The 11,286-nt window shown below is 50.9% G+C and overlaps 1 protein-coding gene across 1 annotated transcript in view; it reads right to left on the reverse strand.

Moving 5' to 3' along the window:
* Nucleotides 1-11,286, reverse strand: part of LOC122116226 (CUB and sushi domain-containing protein 1) — a 168,923-nt gene that overhangs the window by 129,782 nt on the left and 27,855 nt on the right. The window contains exons 9-12 of the mRNA XM_042689888.1: nt 11,116-11,211; nt 5,683-5,886; nt 4,564-4,688; nt 3,965-4,061 (exon numbers count right to left, since the gene is read on the reverse strand). Coding sequence (XP_042545822.1) covers nt 3,965-4,061; nt 4,564-4,688; nt 5,683-5,886; nt 11,116-11,211 — 522 coding nt within the window. The remainder of the gene's footprint in view (nt 1-3,964; nt 4,062-4,563; nt 4,689-5,682; nt 5,887-11,115; nt 11,212-11,286) is intronic.

Below are 11,286 nucleotides of genomic sequence, written 5' to 3' on the forward strand. Positions count from 1 at the left end.
CTGTCTCCAGGGTGACAGAACTACACCACACTGTCTCCAGGATGACAGAACTACACCACACTGTCTCCATGGTGACAGAACTACACCACACTGTCTCCATGGTGACAGAACTACACCACACTGTCTCCAGGGTGACCGTCAGACCTGTACCACACTGTCTCCAGGGTGACAGAACTATACCACACTGTCTCCAGGGTGACAGAACTACACCACACTGTCTCCAGGGTGACAGAACTATACCACACTGTCTCCATGGTGACAGAACTACAGCACACTGTCTCCAGGGTGACAGAACTACACCACACTGTCTCCATGGTGACAGAACTACACCACACTGTCTCCATGGTGACCATCAGACGTGCACCACACTGTCTCCAGGGTGACAGAACTACACTACACTGTCTCCAGGGTGACAGAACTACACCACACTGTCTCCAGGGTGACAGAACTACACCACACTGTCTCCAGGGTGACAGAACTACACCACACTGTCTCCAGGGTGACAGAACTACACCACACTGTCTCCAGGGTGACAGAACTACACCACACTGTCTCCAGGGTGACAGAACTACACCACACTGTCTCCAGAGTGACAGAACTACACCACACTGTCTCCAGGGTGACCGTCAGACCTGTACCACACTGTCTCCAGGGTGACAGAACTACACCACACTGTCTCCATGGTGACCATCAGACGTGCACCACACTGTCTCCAGGGTGACAGAACTACACTACACTGTTTTCAGGGTGACAGAACTACACCACACTGTCTCCAGGGTGACAGAACTACACCACACTGTCTCCAGGGTGACAGAACTACACCACACTGTCTTCAGGGTGACAGAACTACACCACACTGTCTCCAGGGTGACAGAACTACACCACACTGTCTCCAGAGTGACAGAACTACACCACACTGTCTCCAGGGTGACCGTCAGACCTGTACCACACTGTCTCCAGGGTGACAGAACTATACCACACTGTCTCCAGGGTGACAGAACTACACCACACTATCTCCAGGGTGACAGAACTACACCACACTGTCTCCAGGGTGACCATCAGACCTGCACCACACTGTCTCCAGGGTGACCATCAGACCTGCACCACACTGTCTCCATGGTGACAGAACTACACCACACTGTCTCCAGGGTGACAGAACTATACCACACTGTCTCCAGGGTGACAGAACTACACCACACTGTCTCCAGGGTGACAGAACTACACCACACTGTCTCCAGGGTGACAGAACTACACCACACTGTCTCCAGGGTGACAGAACTACACCACACTGTCTCCAGGGTGACAGAACTACACCACACTGTCTCCAGAGTGACAGAACTACACCACACTGTCTCCAGGGTGACCGTCAGACCTGTACCACACTGTCTCCAGGGTGACAGAACTACACCACACTGTCTCCATGGTGACCATCAGACGTGCACCACACTGTCTCCAGGGTGACAGAACTACACTACACTGTTTTCAGGGTGACAGAACTACACCACACTGTCTCCAGGGTGACAGAACTACACCACACTGTCTCCAGGGTGACAGAACTACACCACACTGTCTTCAGGGTGACAGAACTACACCACACTGTCTCCAGGGTGACAGAACTACACCACACTGTCTCCAGAGTGACAGAACTACACCACACTGTCTCCAGGGTGACCGTCAGACCTGTACCACACTGTCTCCAGGGTGACAGAACTATACCACACTGTCTCCAGGGTGACAGAACTACACCACACTATCTCCAGGGTGACAGAACTACACCACACTGTCTCCAGGGTGACCATCAGACCTGCACCACACTGTCTCCAGGGTGACCATCAGACCTGCACCACACTGTCTCCATGGTGACAGAACTACACCACACTGTCTCCAGGGTGACAGAACTATACCACACTGTCTCCAGGGTGACAGAACTACAGCACACTGTCTCCAGGGTGACAGAACTACAGCACACTGTCTCCAGGGTGACAGAACTACAGCACACTGTCTCCATGGTGACAGAACTACACCACACTGTCTCCATGGTGACCATCAGACCTGCACCACACTGTCTTCAGGATGACAGAACTACACCACACTGTCTTCAGGGTGACAGAACTACACCACACTGTCTCCAGGGTGACAGAACTACACCACACTGTTTCCAGGGTGACAGAACTACACCACACTGTCTCCAGGGTGACCATCAGACCTGCACCACACTGTCTCCAGGGTGACAGAACTACACTACACTGTCTCCAGGGTGACCGTCAGACCTGTACCACACTGTCTCCAGGGTGACAGAACTACACCACACTGTCTCCATGGTAACAGAACTACACCACACTGTCTCCATGGTGACCATCAGACGTGCACCACACTGTCTCCAGGGTGACAGAACTACACTACACTGTCTCCAGGGTGACAGAACTACACCACACTGTCTCCAGGGTGACAGAACTACACCACACTGTCTTCAGGGTGACAGAACTACACCACACTGTCTCCAGGGTGACAGAACTACACCACACTGTCTTCAGGGTGACAGACCTGCACCACACTGTCTCCAGGGTGACAGAACTACACCACACTGTCTTCAGGGTGATCATCAGAGCTGCTCCACCTACACTGGTATTTATGCCAAGGAAATTTTCTCCTGCCTAACTTCAAAAACACACAAAAGTTTTGTTGCAACTCCGTGTTCCCTGTACGTAGGCAATCTATTCCTGTCACTATATTAAGGCAAAAGGCATTTTCCTGCCTTGGTTAATCAGTCAAGTATCTACCTAATTTTTGCTGTCTACTGCTCTATGCTTGCTATATGGGTACAATATTATGCTAATTATGTTCACTAATTTTCATGCCTGAAAATATTAGGCAGAAAGCTCACTTTAAAATACATTCTTTTAAAAGATCAACACATGACACACAAATTAGAAAAATAGCTTCACATATCTGAAGCTTATGGTACAACATTATTCAAGAGAAGGGTCCATAGGAAGAAGTTATTTATAAGTTTTATGTGTGTGTGTGTGTGTGTGTGTATGTGTGTCCATTATATGATTTGGTCTACAGATAAAAAGCATATGCAAGTAGGTTTTACCAAGATATTATTCTGAAGGTATAATGCAAATGATAGAAGTTGTGTGTGACACAAACGTTAAATATTTATATATGTATACGTATGCACACACATCCACAAAACTTAAATGTGTAGAAAGTTGATTAACTCATACATACAAGAATGAGCAGGACAATTATAAGCCTGAGTGTAGAGTAGGGATAGATGTGAGCTTAGACATGCACAGTTCCATTATCTCAGGCTTTTCTTGCCTGTCTGTCTGTCTCTCTATCTCTCTTTCTCTCTTCCTCATCCGGTAACTATGTCCATAGCATCAGCCAATGTTCTACTACTACTACTACTACTACCACTACAATTTTTTTGCTCCATTGACACTGGAACACATCCTATAGTGTTGCCTCTAAACCATACATACCAGATAGAATTAGGTTATAGTCTGGCTCCTGCAGATAGATCGTAATTCATGATGTGACTCTTGTTTGTAACAACAGATGCCTATCTTTTATGCCCAACATGAACAAAACATATGTAGTAGAGCCTTTTGAGATGCCATTGTGAGGGGAGACTCCTGTCTGGGGAGAGAGCGAAGCCACAGACTGTACAGGAAGAGACGTTAAAGATCAAGAGGAAGCCTGGACTGTCACTGCGTCCACGCCCCGTGACTAGCCTCGTGGTCAGCCCCCAGACCGTCTCCGGGGGGGCCAAGCCTCTGGCACTGAGAGGCTCTGGAATATGGAACGGCCCTGCTTCTCCGCTGAGCCAAGACTCGACACCCACAAAACACGAGAGGGGCAGAGACTCTGTAGGAAAACGGAGTGTTGGCTACTGCTCGGTTTGCTTTCTGACTGCAGTTCAAGCCGCAGGGGCGTGGCGTCAAGGTCACCGTACCTGAGAAGCTCCCGAGTCTGGGGGCCGTGGCATCTCCGCCGTCATGGATTTCAAGCGAGTCCCAGTTCTGCTCTGTGGCAAAGCTGATCACCTGAATCTAGCAAAGCAAATCGTTAGGCAAAGATTAACATTGAGAACAGCTGAGCTAATTAGAAGTGGTTCTTCACGATTAAGGAAAACTTATCAAAAAAAAAGATAATAATGCACAAAAGGGTATACAAAAATCTCTGTGGGTGACACTTTGGATAGTTTAGATTATAAAAATAAATCATTTTATGATAGATACAGAAATATGTTTAGAAACATTTTACAAAAGTACTAAAGATAAACAGATTATGGTCTGTTATTTTAAAAACTAACCAATACAGAGGAAAAAGGAAAGGAGCAGGGAGGGAGGAAGGAAAGAGAGAAGAGGATGGAAAGGAATGAAGAAGGAGTGAAAGAAATAAGAAGAAAAGAAAGATGAAAGGTGGGAAGATAAGAGAGAGAGGAGGGAGGGAGGGAGGGAAGGGAGGGAGGGAGGGAAGGGAGGAGGGAGGGAAGGACAGAGAAGCAGCACAGGCTACGTCCTGCCTGTGGACTCGGGCTGGAGACCGTACCTGGATTCCAGAGCCCTCTGTAACAATGATCTTCCACACACAGTTCAGGTTGTTTCCATATGGCTCAGGATAGCCCGGGGACAGGATGGTGCCTCTTCGCTGAGTGAAATTACCACTGCAGGGAACTGACAGGCAGGGCTTTGTCTTCAATAAGCGCTTAATAAGTGATATGCTTATTTAATAAAGATAAATTGCAGTGGCAACAGTATTAATTTTGTCTCTCTCCCTGTGCCATTGTAGGAAACACTGTCCCTGCTTTGAGATATCTTAAATGGATTTTTTAGCCAAGGTGTAGTTTAGTCTTTTCTAATTTAATAATATCAATTATTATCTACCCATTAAACTACTATTTATAGATGTTGAGTCTCTAAAGAAGTCTCTTTAGGGGCTGGGAAGGTGGCTCAGGGGTAGAGCCTTGTATGCATGAGGCCCTGGGTTCGATTCCTTAGCACCACAAAAGCAGAAAAAGCCAGACGTGGCACTGTGGCTCAAGTGGTAGAGAGCTAGCCTTAGAGCTGAAGAGCTGAGGGACAGCGCCCAGGCTGAGTTCAGGCCCCACGACTGACAAAAAATAAAAAGAAGTTTCTTGAGAGTTTCTAAGAAGGCACTGGACCAGCCTCGGTGTCTAGAGTCACTGTCTGCTTTAGTCTGAGCCCATTGTAGACATTCTCTCCTCTTGGCGGACACGCAACTCCCAACAACATTCACGGGATTTATGAGCAAATTCAGAGACACTTAAAATGTACAGATGGATTCAAGTGCCAATCATGATTGCACCAGAGCACTCTGTGCAAAAAGAAGCAAATAAACCACAGCTAATCTGGCTACATTAACCTATTGCTTTCGGCACATTCATCGGCACAAATGCATTAAGAGGGCATGATGCAAGTAATATCCTACATCAAAATTGTAATTGTTTGTCCAGAATAAAATTATGTGATACACTGTGACTTCGGACTTGATGGTATACATACTGAAAAAGGAAGCGTGCTTGTCCTTACTAGCCTGCTGAGTTGTTTAATGAAATGGCACTTTAAGGGTTGGCTCCTATCTGTTCTTTGTGTCTTAGAGAGCCACACTGCAGTGTCCCCGCCCTGGGCCACGGCATGGGCCACTTACCCACGCAGCTCGGGATGGTGTCATTCCACTGGGCCAGCGCGTTGGGCACAGACTGGCAGCGGATGGCTGTGGAGCCCTGGAGCAGGTACCCTGGGTTGCACTCAAACCTCACGATTGAACCTGCTGAGAACTCGGAGCCGATCCTCCTGCCGTACCGGGGCTCGGGGACAGAGCTGCACTGCGTGTCGCTGGTACGAGGAACAGCTGGGGGCAAAACAACACGGCCATCGGTGTCCACCGGAAGTCACCCATGCCCGCCACACACACGTGTGTCCCCCTCACACATAGCCATGTGTCCCCTAAACACGTGCTCCATGTTTCCCTCACACACGTGTCCCACACACACTCCAAGGTGCCCTGGAGCCTGGTCTGAGTCTGACAATGGTGGCGACCGGTTAGAAACCAGCATCTCTAACGTGGCCTGGGGTTGGTATGCAGGGAGTTCAGGTCTGCAGGTCATCTGTGCATCCACCTTGGGCTTGGCCACGGGACAGGAGGAGAATCCATGCTGGGTGATTCTCCATTGATATTCAAGCCACTGGATTAACCAATGCCCAAAAGGTGGTGTGAGTCACAGCATGCTACGGTACACCCTTGCGGTCAAGACCGGCGCCCGGCGGGAAGAGCACTGGCTGAAGGAATGTTTTGTGGCTGTCGCAGTGTGATAACAGACAGAAGAGCAGAATGAGCACGTGACCTGTCTCTCCGTGTTCACTGCCACACTTGTCACTGTAGCTGTTTGGAGGCTAGGGACACACTCACAAAGTTCCTGCCAGCAATGGGTGCACAAGGAGCTTAGCACTTAGGTCCAATCCATTTATACAGCAGATTTTCACTCGACCCTGAGAGAGAAGGAGATCCCGACATTTTCAGCCAGACAGGGAGACCTTTAGTGCCACGCAACATGAGCCAGGTACCAGGGTACACCTCAGGAGGGAATCTAAGGGAGCTGGCTCCTCTGGAGGAGGTACCGGGGCGGGGCTGGCGCGGGACACGGGACAGGCCTCCCAGAGCTCTCGCCTTCCTCTCCCCTCTCTTTTCCAGGCTGTTCATGGTGTTGGTTTACATTCTATAGGGAGCAACACCTAAGTCTGAGATGCTGTGTGTGTACCCTGTGCTCCTGGATGGAAGACACGGACAGGAAGTGTTAATGCTGTGTGAAGTGAGATGCTTGCTCCAGTGGTGCATCAGAACATGCTCTGTCTCTGAAAAGTGGAATGGGGTTCAGTTTGGACAATACTCCATTTGGCAGAGATGCTCGTCATGCCAAACTGTTTGGGAGGAGCCACACCTGTGAAATGTGCGCTCTTTGTTTTGTCTTCCGTTACAGAAGCCAAAGATTATTCTGACCAAACTATGATTGAATTCCGTGTTGAACTATTTTCTCTCAGTGGGCTAAAAGTAACAAAGGTAGATACTGTTACTGTTGAAAATGTTCATGATAGCCCAGACCCACTCACTCATTTCCATACCTAAAAGAGAAATATCACTCTATATAATAACTATAATATTCTGGAGTAAAAATATTGCCTAAAGTCCTTTTGTCCTACTTATATGTCTAAGTATTTTGTTACAGTTGAATGATCATGTGCAGGAAATAAAAACAGACAGCCACTGGATGATCCACAAATGTCTCAAGGATATTGTGCAAAATAAAGCGACTGCTCAATTGCTCGTCTGTGTGCTGGCACTGAATTACTTTGCAATAACCTGAGGACTTTAGTGTGGGCCACCCAGGAGAGCGTGGCTTCCTTCCCCCTAGAAATCAACACAGAAGCCTTACGGTTTTAGTTTTTGTGTCTTTTTTTTTTTTTGCCAGTCTTGGCACTTGAACTAGGGCCTGGGCACTGTCCCTGGGCTTCTTTTGAACTAGGGCCTGGGCACTGTCCCTGGGCTTCTTTTGAACTAGGGCCTGGGCGCTGTCCCTGGGCTTCTTTTGAACTAGGGCCTGGGCACTGTCCCTGGGCTTCTTTTGCTCAAGGCTAGCTCTCTACCACTTGAGCCACAGTGGCACTTGTGGCTTTTTATGTGTATGTGGTCCTGAGGAACGGAACCCAGAACTTCATGCATGCTCGGCAAGCACTCTGCCGCTAAGCCACCTTCCCAGCCCAGTCCTTACGGTTTGCTAACTTTGGTGTGAGTTATTTGAAGGGAGATAAAAAAGGTATTGAGAAATAGATATTTGTGGAAAGGGCAGGCACAAACTAAGAATTTGAAAACAGTAGCACTGACAAGCCACTAGCCTGCATGCTTCACTAGAACACAGTCATGTGACCCAGATGAAGGGTAGAGTGCAAGTGCCAAAATGTGGACTCACGGGACCATGTGGTCAGACATGAGCATTCTGGTACACAGGCCTCCCTGTCATACGCGCTCATCCTGCCCTCTGTGACCTCCCGTCACGCATGCTCATCTGGCACTGCATACTCATTGGGCCACACGTGGCTGTTCTGTCCTACGTGAGCTCCTGGTCACGCTTGGCACCAGTACCCAACCACGGCCCTGTGCAGCCCTCCTGGTGGTACAGGTGGGCGCTCTGGGAAGAGGGCTGCCTGCCCGCGGCTACCCAGGGTGCCAGGGTCCTGGGGCATGTGCACTCCCTTCCCAGTGTTGGGGGGGACGGTGGGGGGGGGGGAGAAGGGGCAAAGACCAAACCAACCAGGCAAATCCCGGGTTAAAGCCATGCTCAGCCACAAAGCTCCAGGAACCTGCATTTCTTTGCAAGTGTTGCAGATGGTAACAATTCCACGGCTGGGGTCTCCAGAGAACCAAGCAGGTGGGTGCAGAGCTAGTGCAGAGACGCAGCCTCCATCCCATACAACATCACAGGTGTGGTGTCTGCCTGCTGAACTGCCACCTCTGCTTCTCATCGCCACCCCTCACAGCGGAGCTCTGTGCCCGTCTGTGCACATGGAAGACGCCACTGGCGGGTCAGGCGTTAAGGACCGAGGGAAGAATGACTATAAGCACACAGGAAAGTGTATTTATAGGATGGGGGCCTGACGAGAACTTCCTTCTCTGAATAACCAGTGCTCAGTTTAACTCCTCGTAGGTACTGAAATCATCCTCTGTTGCTCTTGAGTGAGGTACCAACCCCTCTCGTGATCCTCTCCTGTTATCTCCAGAGGGGTTTTCCATTTGTGAAAAAGATATGCCTTTGTATGAACTTCCTGGCTAGAAGCAAGAGAAGCAGGCACACGGGCCTTACAAAACGTTCAGTGTTAGTCACTATTGATCCTTAAGTACAAGAACAGACTCACACACACACAGACTTTGCAAAGGAATTTGGAATTTACTGAAGATTAGGAGTGGTAAGGGACAGCTTGCTCAACTTGGTTATTCTAACAATGTCAATTTTTTAAAAAATACTAATGTTTATTTTTATGTGTGTGTGCCAGACCTGGGGCTTGAACTCAGGCCTGGGTGCTGAGTTCCAACTGGGATCCTCAAGTCTCAATCTTCTGAGTATTCACATTTAATTTTTACGTGTTAATTATTTACATATTAATAGCCATCGCTGCCACAATGACCATTTTTACTCCCATTCAACCAGCCACGGCTCAGAAGGTGTTAGAGATACTCACCCTCCTGATTGCCAGCATCATTCCATCCTTTCTCCTCTACACCCTTAAATACATCTTGTTGGTGTAAACAGACTCCCCTGACAGGAAAGCTCTGAGGCCGGCCTTTGCAGGGTGAGATGGCTAGAAGCGACTGGTAAGGGATAGAGAGGCTGCTACTGTTCTCATACTGTCACGGTGTTCTCTAGAGAAGCGGTACTTAAGGAAAGAAGCCCCAGCTAAATGCGCTTTCTTTCCAACTGTGATGAACACAGGGGTGGCTGGTGGCCTAGTTAGGCTAAAGCCAAAACTTAGATGAGGAAAGCCTCTGAGCTGCTACTCCTGTGGAGCCTGGCCACCGCTGAGGCCCCTTCCCAGTCTGTCCCGATTCTGTCCCGGGCTCCTCCCTGCTGAACATCTGCACACAGGCTAAGAGGCACTGGTTCAGGCTTGCAGAGCAAATACGCACACAAAAGCAAAACGGAGGAAGGAAAATAGCCTCACTTTCCAATCGGAAGCAACCACAAACGGGTCTTAAATGACATCTAAGTGAAAAGAAATACAACCTAAAAAAACCAACCTATAAAGTTACAAAAGTGCTACAAGGTTATAAAACACAAGCAAACTAAGAGAGGTATTTAGAGTGGTAGATGTGTATGTTTTATCCTGTTCTCTCTCTCTCTCTCTCTTTCTTTCTTTCCCTTCCTTCCTTCCTTCCTTCCTTCCTTCTCTCCTTTCTGAAAAGTGACTTAGTTTCGTAATGAAATGTGGCATTGTGTGGTGTACTTTCAATGTATCTCATTAAAGAAGTTTCTAAGATCTGGGCCCTCATGCAAGGGTGTAATTAGATAAAACACTACGTTTCCCACCACCTTGTGCAGGTGGGCAGAGCTGCACCACGGCTGACATCGCTGGGTAAATGGAAAGTGCAAACAGTGTGGAAAGAAGCTAACAGTTCATGAAATCGTTTCATGATTTATGCACAAAAGCGTGATTTGGGGGGGCTCCCTGTGTGAGGGGGGTCCGCTGGGTGGGGACCCCGCCGGGCCTGGGGGGGCTCCCTGTGTGAGGGGGTCCGCCGGGCCTGGGGGGGCTCCCTGTGTGAGGGGGGTCTGCTGGGTGGGGACCCTGCCGGGCCTCGGGGGGGCTCCCTGTGTGAGGGGGGTCCGCTGGGTGGGGACCCCGCTGGGTCTCGGGGGGGCTCCCTGTGTGAGGGGGTCCGCTGGGTGAGGACCCCGCCGGGCCTCGGGGGGGCTTCCTGTGTGAGGGGGGTCCGCTGGGTGGGGACCCCGCCGGGCCTCGGGGGGGCTCCCTGTGTGAGGGGGGGTCCGCTGGGTGGAGACCCCGCCGGGCCTCAGGGGGGCTCCCTGTGTGAGGGGGGGTCCGCTGGGTGGGGACCCCGCCGGGCCTCAGGGGGGGCTTCCTGTGTGAGGGGGGTGTCCACTGGGGGGGACCCCGCTGGGCCTCGGGGGGGGCTTCCTGTGTGAAGGGGGGTCCGCTGGGTGGGGACCCCGCCGGGCCTCAGGGGGGCTCCCTGTGTGAGGGGGGTCCGCTGGGTGGGGACCCCGCCGGGCCTCGGGGGGGGGGCTCCCTGTGTGAGGGGGGGTCCGCTGGGTGGGGACCCCGCCGGGCCTCAGGGGGGCTCCCTGTGTGAGGGGGGGTCCGCTGGGTGGGGACCCCGCCGGGCCTCAGGGGGGCTCCCTGTGTGAGGGGGGGTCCGCTGGGTGGGGACCCCGCCGGGCCTCAGGGGGGGCTTCCTGTGTGAAGGGGGGTCCGCTGGGTGGGGATCCCGCCGGGCCTGGGGGGAGGCTCCCTGTGTGAGGAGGGGGGTCCGCTGGGTGGGAAGCTGGCCGGAGGTCCCACCAGGCCTTACCCTGGTACACAAAGTGGAAGCCGCGGGCCGACGCTCCACTCTTGGCGCTGAATCGAAGCAGAATCTGGTTGGACGTGGCCAGAGGCAGGGTCTCACCTGAAGTAACAACAGACCACAGGTGAGACCGAGAGACCGAGCCCACACGCAGTGCCCTGCAATTTAAATATTATG

Source organism: Dipodomys spectabilis, unplaced genomic scaffold (assembly GCF_019054845.1).
Source record: "Dipodomys spectabilis isolate Male_0828 unplaced genomic scaffold, ASM1905484v1 ptg000128l, whole genome shotgun sequence".
Taxonomy (NCBI): Eukaryota; Metazoa; Chordata; class Mammalia; order Rodentia; family Heteromyidae; genus Dipodomys; species Dipodomys spectabilis.